The sequence below is a fragment of the Anser anser genome (genome assembly GCF_964211835.1).
Source record: "Anser anser genome assembly, chromosome: 22".
NCBI lineage: Eukaryota > Metazoa > Chordata > Aves > Anseriformes > Anatidae > Anser > Anser anser.
Genome location: NC_139743.1, coordinates 6,270,648 through 6,288,748, shown reverse-complemented (window position 1 = coordinate 6,288,748; position 18,101 = coordinate 6,270,648). Strand labels below are relative to the sequence as shown.

The window sequence follows — 18,101 nt, the reverse complement described above, 5'->3', positions numbered from 1 at the left end:
ACTCGCAAGGTTGTACTTTTCCTTCCAGCAGATGAAATCAGACCTCATCTGCACAAGGAAATGGTGCAGAGCTGTCCCAGAAGTGGTTCCTGTAGCAGCAGCACCCTTGCTTTGAAGCACAAGTGTCCGTGGGTGAAAGTACCGTCTCCTTTTGGGGCTCTCAATGTGCACACACTTTCCAGCATGGCCAAGCCTTACAGTGTACCCAGAGAGGCTCCTGTACCAGCTGGGCTCCAGCGGTTTAAACTTTACACCTTGTGACTCTTCTGTTCCTCAGCAGCCTCTGCAATCGTACTCTCATTGCCTACCTTGAAGGTTTGAGAGTTCCCTGTGGTCTAGAGCATGACTCAGAGTACCTAAGTCAGGAGTCAACAGCCACATTTAGATGCTGTGAGTGACCCCATGGGGGCTTTCTGCTCCCCACTGACAACGGAAGGAGCCATACCTAAAGTTAAGCGATGTAAATACGCGCTGCTCTGCCCGCTGCTTCCTTGTGTTGCATTTTACCCACTCCAGACACTGAACCAGGGCTGAACATTTTCTCTTCTCGCCAGAATCAGTCACAGCTTTCAGCGCTAATGTCCCCAAAGACCATCTCTCCAGAAGGCTGATTATCCAGCATTTCACTATAATCAAAATCAGTGGAGGTGCTCTGCTCCTAAGAATCAGTGATCTGCACCAGCAGACATGCCACTGTGCAATTCAGACGCTGTGCATGATTTTAAACTGAAAACATTATCATCAGGCACCTATCTGGATCGGGACAGTGCACCAATACCAGCAATTTTTTAATATTACTGAAAGAATGCACGGCACGTGCATGTACTTGCTGTGTATAAGCCACTGTTTTAACAAATGCACTGTATCATTAAGAGAATTATCAGCTTTATGTTAATTTTGTGACATCCTTCTTGTGACCAAGCCTGTTACTACACCTTCCCCACTTACAGTACTGCCAATCAACAAGCATCCAAAACACATCAACTTTCATCCCAAACGTAAGGTTGGCTTAAAAAACCTAACTTCATAAAAGAAAACCTGTTTTTATTCCTCTGAAACCTGTCTTTATTCCTCTGATTCCATTAGCACACATTTGTTCAGGTTGTGTTCCCAAGGATTTCTCTGCACGCATGAGGAAAAACTTCTGTTAAAACAAGACAGAGAAGTTTTTCATATATTTACATGTTTACAAGCATTTGAGATTTATCAAGAGCACCAAAAATAGGCCTTAACACAATCACAAGAGCTGACAATGGTATTTGTCACTTCTCCCAGTAACATCTGACTTAAGACTTTATAATTCTGCAAGTCCCAGAGGTTTCTACTTCTGTGGAAACCCGTCTTTAGCAAGGTCAGTTGTACTGCTAAATAACAACTGGCAATGAAGAATTAGTGCCAAACCCTGCACCATCTTGTCCACACACACAGACCTTCTGCCAACACAGACCTCTCCAGTTTTGCAGTGCCTTCTCAAGACTGATTTTTGGTTTATTGGTTTCAGTGTTTATGGGTAAAACAGGTCTACGGGTCTGTTTTGCAGCTGGAGAAATCAACATGCATCAGTCTTGGGGTCCTCACCAACCCATTTAATGAGGAGACAGTGGCACCGAATCCATTCAACACACACAGCAGGTCAAGGAATGACAGGCTTTGAACGTTCACCTGGAAGACAAATTTGGTAATACCGGGTAACAGAAGTGCAACAGTACCGAGTGCTGAAAGCTGCCGCTAGACAAACTGAGTGGATGAGAGAGGTGCATTGTTGGATGTAAACAACACTAACCACTGTAACTAATTCTTAAAGACTAGATTATCCGTCTGTGGAAAACAATATTAAGCAAGGCTTTGTGTTTTTCTAAATTCTGTTCTGTACCTCAAGCAATAATCAGTTCAGGCAAGTCTTACACTTTGCATTCCCCTTCAGAGAAGGTATCTGAATGGTCTCGTTTTGTTTTACAGTCTATGATTTTTTTTTCACACGAATTTCATACGAAAATAGCTGGAAGTGTGAGTCTCTGCCTCTAAGCCTTTGGGTATGTTTGGTCCGAATGACCATTAAAGTTTGAACGAGATTCAGTTTTGCAGTGGTCACAAGAGCTCCACTGACCCAAAGGCTTGTAGGAAATTGAGTATGATGGCTACTTCTGATCTGGAAGCACAGAGAGCACATCAAAGCTCAAAGCAGGTCATGAAGTGGTAGGATAGGTACAGCACATGAGTTTAAGACCTACCCGATCTTCAGACAGACAGGATAAAAGAAGAATCCAAGGAAAGTTCTGCCTCCACAAGCCCTGTAAGAGCAGTAGTAAAAATGCAAGACCTACTTGGAGAAAAGCTTCTTAAGCTTATCCGAGGTGGAATGCAAAAGGCAAAGTTCTGGGTAATTTGAAAAATCACACGACACTTCACGTGTTTCAGGAACTTAACTAGATCTGCAAAATTCAACCAAGTACTCTCAGAAGGAGAAACACTCTCGGTATGTTTCTGGCTCTTTGCAGCACCATTCACGTCACTATGAAGACACGTGGTGTTATGGTGCTTTGATAACACCGCACCAAGAAGAGGATCTTTAGAGGCCTTTAAGGAAGCTTTTGAGCTTCCTTAAGCTACCAGGGCAAAGCTACCAGTTCCCACTCGGTGCAAGAGTTGCAGAACTCATTTTACATTGACTGGTTCTGCCTGCACGTACCTCTCTCAGCCCTTGCCCTGGTGCTAAAGAAGCAGGACAAGCACTAGCACATTTTCCTGGTAGGACAACTTAGGAGGCCTTGACTGCTGAGCTATTCACGGCACGACATGGTCTCACACCACAGCCCAAATACCACAGGGCTACCAAGCCCTACAGAAGGACGGAAACTCCCACGTCAGCAGCACTCCAAGTGCGGGCACGTGCACCTGGGGCAATGCTCAGGCAAGAGCCCGAGCCGCACCTGCAGTGCCCGCTGGGCTCGGTGGCAGGGCCGGTTCCTGGTGTGCCCAGCCGTAACGCAAGCGTACTCATACATATTGCATCCCTCAGGTGAGAGGAAACGACTCACTGTCCAAGTAATTAAAGCCCAGGACAGACAACAGATACACGGGAGACAGTCCAGGGCCTGCACATCCAACACCTACAGAGCAACAGGGGTGACTGAGGCAAACTCTGCATCCAGCTGCAGCAACCTCACTCTCCGTGTAAGCCACTCCACAGATACAGAAACAACCAACAGTACGTTTGCACAGCGCTTGTGAACGATGAGCACTTGGATTTGAAAACTGGTAAGGTTTCTCATTTCTCCTTCCCCAACAATTCCTTGCCCATTTACAGTATGACTTATTTTGAAAACTTGAAGCCATTGAGACAGTTTTTCCCCGACACCTCTAATTTTCAGCTGAGTTCAGCACAGAGCCAGGGACACTTACGCTTTCACAGTACTTCTGGCTTCGTCTTCAGAAAGACGTACCAGAAATCCCAAGAAAGCCTGTCCTCAGGGGATACTCAGTGCAGCACTACAACCTCAAGATCTGCAAGTAAGATTAATAGTAATGGATAACCAACGCACCTGGATGGTAATTAACGTTGTGCACATATTTCATGTATTGCTCATACTATTGTTGCAGCACAGAGACTGCTTTTCTCCTTGACACCCTCGTTACTGTAAAGGTGTGGACTCTGCTTTTGAATGCACTGCACCACGCGCAGGCTCGGTTCTGTGGCTGGGCCCTGTGGTCCTAGTTTGCTCCAACCACAGAGCATCCTTCCAGCCTCCAGCCCACAAAGCAGGTGCTACACTGCACACCCCACTATTCTCACCCTATTAAGCGATAAGGAGCATTTCCAAAACTCTTCCTTCTCCCTCTGCAGAAAACGGGCTCGCAGGCAGGTACCAGATCAAGCAAGTATCTGGGTAGAGTGCTCCGAGCTGACAGCAGCGTTTTCACCAGCAAGATGCGGTGGCTGCGAAGAGCGCAGGGACTCCTACAGCATGGGGGAGGGAGGAGGCAGGCAATCATGTGCTCAAAGGCATGGGGAGGAAGAGGGGGAGGAGGAGAACAAGGAGAGAGAGAACAAAGTGTCAACATCTTAACTGGGACACACAAAGAGCCAGTTCTTACTAAGAACTTAATCCAGGATTAACAAGAGGTCAGCTACCTCTGCAAGGAGACCGCACTAAAAGGAGCTAATTAGCTCTCCTTAATTGCACAAAAGGAACCACACAGAATTCAGGCATTCAGGAGCAGCAGATCCCACCTCACCCAGGAAACAGAGCCCTACCTGTTGTGCTCTGCACCACGCTCCAACAATCAGCACGTGGAGAGCCAAGAGCAGCAGAGGTGAAACGATGTCAAGACAGAGCGTGCGCGGAGCGAGGTTCAGCATCAAGAAGAGAAGTGTTTGACTGAGAGCTGGAGTCTGGACAAGCAGGACAAGCATTTTTAGCATGGCCAGGACCTTTCTAGACACTCTCTTCATCAGCCACTGCTATCAAATGTGGAATTGCCCAAGATCCCTGCAGTAACACTTTCATAAACAGTATTATCCGTGAGGATGTCTACTGCACTGACAGCCCTCTTCACTTCTGTGTGGTACCTGCAAACAAGGAGGGAAGGACAGCAACAGGGGAACCCGTCAAGCTTTCTCTGTAGGCCCAGCTCTGCTCTGTGCACTGAGCCCAAAAGAATCACACCCCAGCATGGGCAGGCATTGCATCCTGGTCAGGACAAACGGCCAGAATAAAGCAAATAACAGACTGATCGCAGAGAGGCAACAGCTCCCAGCCTGGAAACCACTGGCTTGGGATGATGCAGTGGAGGAGGCTGCCTGAGCTGGCCTCCCACAATTTCTGTCTCTAATTTATAATGAAATACTCCAAAAAATATTATTTGTGAATTATGTATTTGCAAGACTGCCCCAATTGCTGATGTGACAGAGAGATACACAAGTTATGCAGTTATTATATCACGCCAACTTCTCATATGCCACATTTTGAATTTCTGATGGTTTACACGCCATTAAGGGCAGAACTGTAGCTTCAGAAATACTTTGATCAAAATTTCAGTTGAAACATCCCCGTACATGCTGATCACCTGCAGAACTGACTGAAATATTTCAGCGAAGGAAGCGTTTGAAACATCTGAAACGCTGAACTTTCTCAAACTGAAGACAGATACAAAAGCAACGCATTTCTTAAAAAAATCCCACATCACTTCCTTAAGCTACGTCTACGTTTTTCTATCCTTAAGTCCCCTGCCAACTTCTGTTTGATACTAAATCCATCTCTTTTTTGCCTCTGAAGCCATTACACGTTCTGTTCTAGTGCGCTGATGATAAGCTGTTGCATATTTTACTCCAGAAGCACTTGGGCTGCACTGACAGATAATGCATACAGCAGTCAGGGTACTTGAAAATGAAGATTAACAAGCACATCAATAACAGCAGCAGCAGCCTCTGAGCTCAAGCACTAATAAAAGTAACACCGGCATTTATTTGTTCCATAGCACCGTGCTGAGGGCTGGCCAGCTTGCAGACAGACAGAGCCCTCACCCTGAGGAGCTACAGTGCAAGACTTCAACCCTGCAGTGAAAAGCACGAGGACAAGAGGCTGCACTCATTTCAAAACTCGCTGCACTCGAGGCAGCCACCTTCGGCTGCTAAGGTCTGAGTGCATCCCAGCTGCAAGAACTGTGCCCAGTTTAAGAGAGGACGAAAAGAAAAGCAGGACAACAGGTTAACCAATGTAACAATATCATACAAAGACAAATAACAATAGAAATGGGGGGTCAACCATTAATGACAGCTCCCTATGGGATCATTACAATACTGCCTTCATTATCTGTTTGTCTTTCTTATCTCTTCAGGACCGAGTTACATATCACGCCACTGTACCTTGAGTTACACCGAGACTGTAGCCAGCACGGGACGAGCAGCAGCAGAATTTCACCTCAAGCCCGGGGCACACAAATCCCACCCCTCAGATACCACTCTGAACGCCAGAAAGCCACATCCATCTCTGCTCCCAGCGACGAGGCAGCAATCCCTATATGTGCTGTCCCTAGGCAAGCTCAGCACAAAGAGAGAATTCCCTGACATCTGGATAAAGCTTCAATAGCTGCCATTGGAGAGAGCAAAATGCACATCAGCTGTTCTGTGCCAGCGGCTGGGCTACACCCGGTCTCCTGGTACAGACATGCCCCACTCGTCAAATCCCCTCCGTTCCCTATCGCACACTGCACTGAAGGGGAACAACTCAGACTCGTGAGCAGATTTATTTAAAAGAAGGAAAAAGGGACTAAAAAGGTGCGATCTTTCTCCAGCATCGGCTGGTGCAGCGTGTGCATCTATGTCATGTAATACCACTGCAATTACAGCAGCTTCCCCGTTTGTCAGCACTGCTCCGACCCCTATATCCCAACCAAAATCAGCCTCCTAAAGCGTTCCCCAATCCCTGCTTTCATCCCTCCTGAACCACCTCTGATCCTCCTCTCCTGATACCCACTCAGACACACTGGATTCATCCCCACTCTCACTAATTGACTTTCTTAACCTTGCTTGACCCTTTCTTCCAGGATGGTCTCAGATTCCTGCAGTCTTCCGCTGGCCTCACCCACAAACCCGCTACCAGCCCTAAGCAGCCACCCAGTCCAGCCCTTATTGCCACGAAGCCTGGACATGCTGCTCCACAGGAGTCTCGCTCAGCTTCTCCCCTCCCAGCCCCAGCCCCTCCATCCCGACTGCTCTCAGGCAAACCCTCTGTTTCCCCATCCCAGCCCCGCACTGCGCCAAGGGCATCCTTGTTCCCGAGGAACCGCCTGACCCCTCGGCGCGCACAAACACAAACACAAAGGAACCTGCATCCGCCGGAGAGTCCTCCTGCCTGCCTGGGAGATGGCAAACGGAGAGCTAGAGGCTCGCATCGCCACCTGTTAGCACATCGCATCTCCCGGGGCGCAGCTGCGTGTCTTCCCTGCTCCTCTGCTCCCCGGCTCCGAAACCACCATTTAAGCTGCAGGCAGAAGCAGTTCTGCTGGGGGAGAGATCGTTAAAGCGCACACGAATCTCCCTGCTCCGATGCATTTTATGTTCTCAAAAGTGGTTGACGGAAAGATTCCCCGCTCTGATAACAGCTTGGCATGGCTGAAACAAAGCCTTCTTTGCAACTTGCCACCAGCTCTGGCATCCGAGCCGGCTGCTGCCCACTGGAACGCCGAGCACCCACTGTCTCTTTAAGAATGCCCCGCAGCCCACATCACCAGCGCTTGGTTAACCCTGGCTGCTCCTTGCTCTGCACCGATGACAGCTCCGAAATGCCAGGGCTTCCTCAGTTTTGTCCTCCCCTGCTCCTACCCACCCGACGTGCTGCCCCGGCACAGCCTCGCCGCATCCCTGCCCATCCCTGGCATCCCACACCTCGTCGCAGGGACACTTGGGCGACGCTTTTTTAAACACCCCTGTGCTCCCCGCTGTGAAAAGCACCAGGGAGAACTTCTGTGACGACAAAGGAGCAGTCAGCACTGACCTAAGCATCCTAACCACCTCTAAATTCAACTTCCCTACTCCCACAAAGCACTCTCCTCTGAACACTTAGTCATTTCTACGGACACACCGACTCATCGCCTCGCGGAGGCACTGGGCAGCCTCTCCAAGCCTTCCCAGGCACAACACGAACCATCTACTTCCCCGACACAGCAGCAGGCAGCGCAGCCAGCAACAGGAAAAATATTTGCCTTCAACACATGGGTATTTCCAAGTATCAGCTCTTTGAAAGGCCATCTTCTACAGAAAGGTTAGAAAATGCAGGAGGTAACAATGTGACTCATATTGAAAGTGTATATCAACATGCACAGAAAAACCTGGATACACACACATAGAGAAGCCTGTCTCACAAGGAAAATAAACAGACTGTGACTGATTCTCTTCCGGGCAAAGCATGCAGAATATCCTGCCGCTTTTCTTGTACCTACTCCAAACTGGCATTACAGGGCTACAGGAGAGCGTGTGCATCAAGCCACAGAACTAAAAAGCAGGAAAGCAGCGCAGCTTGATGGTCTGCAGGGTACGAGCACAAAGCAAATGAGATGTGCTCCTGCAGTATGATAGAGGAGCAGCAAAGACTAATGTGATTCAGAGCTGCACAGTCTGATCAATCATAGCTTGGGGAAGCTGATGAAGTATTTGCTGTGAACGATCAGTTAATCTCTACCAGGAACTTCATTGCAGGGGTGCCATATAATCAGAAAGATGCTCTTGCACAGGAGTAAGCTCAAAGGAAAGCAACAAAAACATCACATTATTCAGGAGGCTCATTTTTGAAAAGACACTTGAAGGGTAAACAAAGCAAAGTAGTCAACAAATATTTGAAGAATGTAAATACCACGGAGAAAGGGAAGCCGTATTAAAAGATTTTATAACAATGAACAATGAGATGAAAGTAAATGGAGGGGAAAAAACTAGGCTGAAGGCAAGTCGTTGCAGTCAAGAGAATGAGAGAAGCGGTATAACCCTTTCCACTTGTCATGTTTCTAAACAGCATTGGGTAACCATTAATAAAGGCAAAACGAGGAATTGCGTGGTATTGGCAGAGGCACAGATCAATGACTCAATTGCAGTCTCTCTCTCTCTTAATTCTGCTTTCCATCATTTTCCTAATAGGCAGCAACCCAGTTCAGTAACTTTTTGGTTACTGCTGTTTCCTAGTGATACAAGAGTCCTTAGAAGTCTACATTCAGCTGGATAAGTGTTATGGCTTTTTGAGCATCACGATTTAGAGAGTTCTTTTGCCTTGCTGTATTAGCAGTCAGTTGCAAAGCCTTCCAGTGAAACGTATCTGATGATTCTGAGATTCATGAGGGAAGTCTTGCAAAGCTCCACCTAAAACCATCTGAAGTTTTTAAGACTGTGAATCTGGGTTGTGATCCTTCAAAGAATAAACGTCCTTACTACAATTATGGTATTTACCCTTACAAACGAGACATAGATATAGGTTGCTTTGGGGCAATCTGGATTCAACTTGTGACTTTGGGCAAGTCACGGGTGAGAAATGCAGGGGATGTAGTAGGGTGGTTTGCACCTCTGATCAATACAGATTGCTCTCTTTCAAGCTTTTATCAATACAGTTTGTTTTAAGCTATTACGTTTTTTTTACTCACCTAAGCCAAGCTTCCAGTAGGGAAGTTTTCTAGTACATCTATTCTAATAAATGTTAACTGTAAAATAGCCTTTAACGTCTTTGTGCCTCACCTGCAAACCAAGGCTACTACTAGCACTTCCTTTCTTCTACCCTTTGTCTGTCTTGGCCTTAGAGGCTGGAAACTCTGCAGGACACAGATGGTCCCTTAGGGTGCGCATGAAAATCTCCTAACGCAGTGAAGACTTATTTGTAAGACCCTCTCTCACTGTAAAACACCACAATCTTAGATCCACTTCCAAAATCAGTTCTGCTATTACCTGTTGTCAACCTGAAACTCAGAAGGATCCATGGGGAACCTGTTCGTCCTGTTGGAAAGTTTGGAAAAATAATATTACAGGCATTTGAAGCAATGCTGTAGTTTCACTGCCTTGACCCAGCCACTGAGCTCTGGTCAGACTCTGAGCTCCAGCTCTCAGACACAAACCTTCTTTCAAGGCCTAAAGATAAGGAACAGTTCATCTCCCAAACCTCATTCCTAAAATGTACGTCAGACTGAAGGCCGCCATGTCGCCACACTGTTTCTTAATTGCTGACAGATCCAAAAAAAATAAATGGCAGTTCTGAGGGCTGCAAACCCACAGTACCCAATCTCCTCATAAGCAAAGAATACTTCTTTCAGACCCATGTATCTGCTTTATTTCTATTCGTAAAGGGTCAGAAATACACCAAAATTACAGCTCTAGCTTTCCACCAGCTTTCTAAAATGCCTGTCTCCAGGGCAAGCCTTTTAATTCACAGCACTTTGTGTATCATCACTACACCAGAGAGGAATGAAACCTTCCAAATGATTCCTCTGGAATCCTTGGACTTCACCATCTCTTCCTACCGTCATTTAAGGCCAGGCTTGTTTGCTGGGTATTGCATTTAAAGAATGATTCTAGTTAAAGAGCGAGCTGTTCTCTACACCAAAGATAAACAAGTCATTTTTCCTCCTCCCCCCACAGCTAATTTGGAGCCTTATATTATGTGCATACGTGGACATTTTTTTTACATTACCACATCTTCGCTACTCCTGAATATTCACCTCCTTCTTTTCCCCTAAATCGTTTTCATTCAACTTGTTTTCTCCTCCATCTTCCTCCTTCCAGTTCCAAGGCCTGAAATTAGGTGTGGTCAAACCACATTTCTCCAAACCTGATATTCCAAGTGGTTTGAAATTATTCAAAATATATACCCCAAATACATATCTCCTCTTGCCACCAAATAAAAATAAATAATCCAAAAATCCTTCTTTTTCTGCTCCCTTGCCATATGTGTAGAGTGGCTGTGACACCATCACATGATGTTGGCTGAAAAAAGGCAGAACACCTACCCCCAGGTCCCTTGGCTAGCCAGACAGCATTCTGTCAGGAAAAATGGTTATAAAGAGAAAACCACCGCAAAAAGGAAAGTATAACACCAGCACAGACCTAAAGCTGGCCCAACGGAAAACTTCAGTAAAGCAGAAGCTCAGAGAAGGTTCCACCACCTTGCCTTCAGCACGTGGCTCTGAAAGAGCACAAATAACTTGCAGAAGGAAAAGAAAAGCTACCAATTTATGCAGAACATTTGTTTTAGTCTGAAGTACTGTTTACTGAACTTGGATATTTTATACTTGGATGCTATTATTGCTATTATACCTCAATTTATACCATTCACTTTTACCAGACTCAAAATACTGGAATTAACAGTTACCGTGCGTAATAAGTATCAATTGCCAACATAATGGTAGTCTGCCATTAAATTGCACTTCAAACCCAGGGCTGAAATCAGAGGCATGCAAAGAAAGATTCAAGAATAAGCCTGGCATCTGCTTAGTAGGCCACAGGAACACCACTAACCAGCTCAGAGCACAGAGCGAAGAAGACTCCTGTTCCCAAGGGGAATTTCAGTCGGCAAATGTGATTAACCAAAAGAGATCTGACCGGGACGCTGGTACCATGCCACAAGAGCTCTGCTGGCAATGCTTGGCTATTTCAGGCTTTGACCTTGCCCACTTCCTGAACAGAATAACCCTGATCGAGCAGAAATTGTAAATCTATGAGCGTTTCCATTTACTTCAGTAGAACCATTAAGTCAGGCAGGATGAATCACACACAAATTCCGGAACAGCGTTCACCATGCCCCTTCTAGCACTTGCCACACGTAAATATCAAACCGCTTCAGTGGGAGGAGCGGACTGGCGTGCCCCATTCTGCAGACAGGGAAAGTGGGGCAGAGGCGTGATCGTGACACAGCAGGGACAGATCCAGGCATAAAACTGGCCTCTCCCGACTTCAGCTGCAAAAGCCAGGACCTTGCTTCTCATGTAAGGGACCGAGCACTCAAACAGAACACCAATTTAGCCAGTACCTGCTAAATGTTATCCATAACACCTTCGTGACTGCATTTACCTCCTTCCATGCTTTTTCCTCCTGCATACGTGAGGAGAAGACTCTCTGGAGAAGCCACGCTGCAGCCTCATTCATCTCAACTGAAGGCCCTGAGCGAGCAGCGGCGGCAGAATTGCAGAACGGTTCTAAGCAGTTTGCCCTTCACTTGACATTTGCGAGGCTGCTGAAGGACTACACAGACAGCAAGCTGATTTTACCATCTGAGAAGCAGAAAAGGCAATTTTTTGAATGAAACAAACGCTTGGGATTCAATTAGCCAAAATAATCTGAAGCTCAAGGAGAAATCTGAGGGAGAGATTCTGGGTGCTGGCAGCACAGCTCTGCAAGGCGCAGCATCTTCACGGCGTACGTCACGTTGCCCTCAGAGAGGTTTCAGTCAGCACACATATACTGGAGGATAAAATGTTGGATGTTTATCCAATTTTTAGTCAGAATCCGATGCCAAAAGCACACCACATAACAAACAAAGACACACTAAAGGGTAGGTTCTGCAAGTCTATCATCACACAGAACTAGAGCAAACCAAATCTCAGATCAAAGGTTTCACAATGACTCAGTCAGTTTTTCTTCAAATAGTCTTCTTACACTGTAATTTATTTTATTTCTTTACTAAAATAGTCACTTCACTTGTACTTTATACCATATTACCACTGAAGGTATTAATTCAGCGTGGCAATGTGCAGGGCAGGACACAAACTGGAAATGAGCCGATCTTGGTTCTATTTCTGGCTCGGTTACTGACTGTGAGTACAGTCTGGCCATGTGAATTGCATGCAAGTTTTTTCCTTGACATTAGTGCACTTGGACTAGGCTCTTAACTGCTTACTATCACTTCCCACTCCTGGAAAGCCCAGATAAATTAGCACCAAACCTGCCGTTAATCACTTTATTGTGCCATGAAGCCATTTACAAAATTGATCTACCAACACTGTTCAAAGTTCTTCCTCGACTCACCTGACCCATCACAATGTTTGTTCCTGCTGAGAGAAAGGAGAGAGGCTGTGCTTTATGGTCACAGGCTCGGTCAAGTCTTCAGAATATTCTGGAGGCAGGGAAAGACACTGACCTATTAATATGGTTCCCTCTTCCCACTGCATCGACAGCAAATGGGAACGTTCTGATTCCTCAGATCCGCTTGCAGAATGTATAAAGAGGGAACGCTTCTTGCTTCCAAATGTTAGAGCCGTATTTATAACTTACACGCATGTGGGTCAGCTTTGATAGTTGTTGGGGGGGAATTATCAGCATCTATTTCTTCCTTTTGAATAAAAAGCACAGGAAAAAAAAAAAAAAAGGAGGTAGAGGCAAAAGACCTGGTGAACACAGAGCACACCAAAACATGACAGTTTAACCTGTAACGTGAAGGTCAAACACACACATGTGCACAACGACACAATTATGCAATGCCAGCTGAACTCTCCTCCTAGCCTTCTCCAAAAAATCTGAGGAAGAACTGATTTTAAAATTCACCTTTAATTTGCACTGCAATAGAACTAAGTTCATTTTCACTGCACAGGGTAGCTCTTTAAGCCTCTGCAGTATGGATATGAAATTAAAAACTGTTTATGTAGCATCACGTCACTCTGTAATTAGGGAGGTGAGAATCCTGGACACCCAAAACCCACATTTGTCAGGTTACTGTAAAACAGCAAGTACAAATTCTCTGTAACTGAGAGAAGCATTCCTGCTTTCTCTGCTTCCCTACCCTGTTACTTCAGCCTCCAAAGAAGTTGCAGAACTAGACTAAGGACGAAGCCACGCAGGACTGTCACGACGGCTGATGAAGCCCCTCTCCTCTCCTCCCCTCGGCACCGAGGCCCTGACAGAGCCCCTTGAAGAGGCAGGTGTCCCTCCCGGTCTGCATACAAAGAAGCCCTCAAGTGGCTGCCTTACAGCATGCATAACTGAGACCGCCTAACGTTAATCTTCACTGCTCCCTGACATCAAACAACTGCTAATTTTAGCTCTGCTGTTCTGTAACCCTACCTAGTTCCCATCCCACCCCCACAACTATATAATAGATCCTTCCTTCAGATAAGTAGGGTGTTGGAACACTGAGAGGTTTTATTCTCACCCACAGGCACTAGCAGAAAAATGAATTACAGATTTATTTTTAGGTAGAGCCTTTGGCCTTTATTTTCTCCATAGGCTTCACAGAGCAGGTCCTTGCACTCAGAAATATTCCAAGCAACAGACGAGCACAGGCAAGGCAGAAGGAACTTGGAAAGAAGAAAACTCCCGAGAGCAGAGTTTTGCTCAGCATCCTGGTGATGGGATGTCAAGTTGAGCTATCAAGTTCAGCTACCAGCTTGCTTTTGTCCCTGAAAGACTTCTTTAGTCATTTGATTCTTATTTTTCGGAGAAGATCCACAGCAGTACCCATCTATGCTAGATTAGGAACTTCCCAAACTGCTGACAAGGGAGCACAATATCAGCGAGCAGCGCTGCGAGGGAAGGAGAGCCTGTCCCCCTGTCGTAGTGCCTGCCTTTCCCAGATTCCAAGCTCAGGGCCTGGCTTGTTACAGGCATGCTAAGGAGCGATGAGATAAGGCTGAGAGCAAAAGTTCTCCATCACATCACCGTGTCGCAACATGCGACTGTGTTAGAGTGCTATGTTGTGACATGAAAATGACTCGTGGAAGCAAGCCACTAGGCCCCGACAAGACAAAGGGACATTATTGCGTGATAACAATGTACCAGGGAACTGTGCTATCGTTTTTGGTACCAGGATGTTGCACCATAGCAGTGGGACGCTGCTCTGGTACATCAGGGCCTGGTGTCATGACACGATACAGCCCGGTTCTGATGTCATGACGCTGTGACAGTTGCACGTCGGGATCCTGCGGTACCGCAGCGCTCCGTGGCAGCCCGATGACTCCGTAGCACGCAGCTATGCCGGGATCCGGCGCCAGATGGTGATGAGATCATTTTGGGCAAAATTAGGTGGTGGACTGCAAAAACGCACGACACTGTGTTAGATCGCAGCAACGCTGCCTTGCGCCAGAACAGGCTCGCACCGAGACTCGGGGGTGGCCGGAGGGCCCCCCGCGAAATGCACAATGTCACCTCGTGCAGCTCAGCACACGAACCGAAGGGGTCAAAACGCAGGCGAGAGCATGCGCACGTCCTCGCGGCCAGAGAGGGCTGCTCCTGCTGGCAGCGTTCTGGCCCTGTGCTGCTGCCCTTCCTGGTACAGACAGAAATCGTGTGTCTGTCTGAGAGCTGCTCCGTAAGGAAACCTGCGTTAACCCCAGCAGTGCCATCTAGGACTGCAATCACCGCTTCCAAAGCAAGGACCAACAGATCTGTTTGACGTGCCTTTTTCCTTAGATAAATACTAACCCCATAAAGTAATTCATTACAAGTATTTGAGGCCACACAACCCACACCAAGATATTGTAACCAAGAAGACAAACAGCAGAGAACTCGGGGGTCTGTGCTCAGACCCGTGCTCCTCTAGAACCACACCGAGGCATCCAGCAGTGACAAACATGCACAGAGGTGACCCAGGGCTTAAACAACATCCTTAACTCACCCTTTGGTGCCCGGACATTGCAGCACAACAAAGTAAATAAAACTCTGCGTCAACATCCCAGACATCCTTTAGGAGGAACAGAACAACCACTGCAAAGATTCAAGATGCTGTATGCTGTTATTAAATTAGGCAAGAAATCCAAATAGTTCACCTGTTTCCTCGGGATTCTGAGGAAGATGAAGGGGGGTGCTGAGGATGCAGGACAAGCAGGGTTCGTTAGCACTCTTCCATGTTTCCAGGAGAGCCAGGGGAGCTGCTCGGGTCCACCACTGCGCTTGCTGCCTGACCCCGTGCAGCCAGGACAGCGCAGGGCCCCGAGCACCTCGCAAGGAGCCCGCGGCAGAGGCAGCCCAGAGGGGAGAGCGTCACCTGCCGAAACACCGCGACTACTCCACCCGGTACATCAGCAATCTGGTGGGCCCCATCCAGCTCCCGCATCTGCCAGCCTCGCTCGCTTAGCTCTGAAGTCCGAGCAGATTAACGGAGCGGCTCCGACACTGAGCACCATAAACGCTGCGATGGAACCGGGTGCGCCAAAGTGCTCCGGTTACACGAGTAACAAACGCGTCCGGCGCTGCTCGTGGGTAGGCAGAGAGCTGAATGCAGCAGGGTGCCATGTTATTGCAGATGCACGCGATCCCAGCATTTATAACACACGCTCAGCTTTCCCGGTAGTACGCTGAGCTATTATGCAACCCGTCAGCCCGACAGCATACCACATGAAGCAGCAAATCAGTGCAGGAGTTGGACTTTTTTTTTTTAAAAAAAAAAGGGGGGGGGATTAAGTATGATTTTCAAATGCTAATAGTTATGCTTTTTGTATACCCTATGTTGCATATGGTTGTGTACACACAGGCTCTAACTGCAATTAAATAAAAGACAAAATTACAGAAATTACAAAAAGAGATGACCTATTGAGTCATCCCTGGCTCTAGTCCGTCCCCTGGGGCTCAGTACAAGATGCTTCCTAGTGCTGTGCTGTAGTGCCTTTTTTTTTTTTTTCACAGAAAAAAATAGCAACAATAAATAAAAGCAAACAAGAAAAATAACTTCACTGTTTTCTCACACTTTACAGGCAAGGATCTCAAAGTACTAAATTTGAACTGATGTGAAACAGCAGACTTCAGGGAGAGGCTGGTATTCCTGCGATTCCTTTTTCATTATAGAGAAAAAAGGATTAAGAAAAAGAAACAGGCCTTCGTGTCCTTCTTGTCATCCACTTTGCAATTTCAAACCAAATCACAAAGTCACATTCCACTGTGGAACCATTCCCATCTGATAAAGTTCTAATGAAATTGATTTCATCTTAATAATTCAGAGACTATTTACTGCAGCTAAATAGTTTTGACATACTCTAGATTTTATACGAATCTTTGCCGACCGAGCTTATTAGATACGTTACATGCACAGAATCACCCACATACGTTATATATGTCTATATTTACCCACCCTTGCAAGATACGTACCCCTATTAAAAAAAAAAAAAAATTGCCATGCAAACATTTGATATACACGCAGCTTTGTTGATCACCCTGCACCCACACATCCTCCCTCACCGCCTGCTTGTCCAAACCCCCCGAGTTCTCCCCCAAAACCCCCGGGAGCACCCCAGGAGCGGCTCGGTCCCCCGGGAACCCCGGAGCTCCCCTCCCAGCCCCGAGCCCCCGGAGCATCCCCAAAGCAGCAGCGGAGAGGAGCAGCGAGCAGAGGCCGCTGGGCGCAGGCAGGACAGGAGCCCTCACACCCCCTTCTTTTGGGGGAAGACCCCCCGCGTTTGCTTTTACCCCGCGCACCCCCGGAGAAGAGGGGGGGGGAGAGGGGCCGGCTGCGGGCAGGGCGCAGCGCCGGGACCCCCGGGCGCCTCCCGGCGATGCCGCAGCCGAGCCGGGCGCCTCCTCCCCGGGCTGCGAGGGGCATCCTCGCCCCCCCCCCCCCCCGTCTCCCCTCTTACCAGGCGAGCTTGAAGCCTTTCATCAGTACGGCCGCCGCACGCCGCTGCCCGCGTCCTTGGCTGCCCGCTGCTCGCTCCGCAGCTCCCAGGACATGGTGCGGGAGCCCCGGCCGCCCAGCGCCCCCCGGCCGGCGCCGAGCCCCATGCACCGAGCCCCCCGCGGCGGGGCGAGGCCGTCTCCCGGCCCCGGGGCCCCCCCGGGGTCCCCTCGGTGCCCCCCCGAGCGGTGCAGGGCTCCCCGCACCCGCAGCGCCACGCAGGGCCGGCCCCGGCCGCCCCTCGCTGCTGCTGCTGCTGCTGAGCATGTGCGGCGGCAGCCGGCCCGCCCCCGGCCGCGGGGGGACCGGGCAGGAGCCCCCCGAGGAGGGCAGGGGGCCGCCACGGCCCCCCCCGGGGTCCTCGGCCCCGGTCCCGCAAGGGGGGGCTGCGAGTTAGGGTGCGGGAGGGGGACGCGCGCTGCTGCGCCCCGGCCTGGCACCCAGGGGTGCTGTGCTTCGCCCCCAGGCCATGGGTTAAGGAATTCCCTGTAACTGAAATGATGCCCTGAAATGATGGGGGGGGGGGGGGGTCAAAGGCTGAACCCACAGCCCCCACACACACACACTCCGAGCACCCTGAGCATCTCCAGCACTTCAGCACAATTCAACAGTGACAGAGGAAAGAGAGCAGTGAGGTGAAAGGGAAAAGATAATAGCAGCTTAAAACTTTCCTAAGACTGATCGTCATTATTTTACGAAGTCATGGGCCACAGCTAGAGAGACCCTATCCCTGTCTACAGTTTATGTCAGAAGGGAATGATAGAGAATCACCCCCATAAACCCCTAACGTCCCCTCTGCTCCCCTCTAACCCTGGGTACAAGTCCCAAGACTCCTTTCTGCCCTACAACGCTTTCTGGGAACATTGTCCTCCATACCAGAGGGCAGTGATAACGTGATGCCCACATCACCTCCACGAAGCAATAAATGCGCTTCTGCATGGTGCTCAAGAACAGCACCAGGCCTTTTTTTTTTTTTTTTTTGTGAATGAAGCTCCTGAATTGTGAACAGAGGGACAGAAGCCAACTTCCAGTTCTGAA

The 18,101-nt window shown here is 48.3% G+C and overlaps 1 protein-coding gene across 20 annotated transcripts in view; it reads right to left on the bottom strand.

Moving 5' to 3' along the window:
- The window catches only part of GRAMD1B (GRAM domain containing 1B), a 143,648-nt gene that overhangs the window by 48,608 nt on the left and 76,939 nt on the right, over positions 1–18,101 (bottom strand). The window contains exon 1 of one of the 20 annotated variants that reach the window (XM_083808657.1): positions 17,026–17,324. The exons of 17 other annotated variants lie outside the window; for them this stretch is intronic. In XM_083808657.1, coding sequence (XP_083664783.1) covers positions 17,026–17,048 — 23 coding nt within the window. In that variant the 5' untranslated portion in view covers positions 17,049–17,324. Of the gene's footprint in view, positions 1–6,828; positions 11,485–15,225; positions 16,654–17,025; positions 17,325–18,101 lie in introns of those variants that run through there. 2 more of the 20 variants (XM_083808665.1, XM_083808661.1) reach the window with 2 other exon arrangements.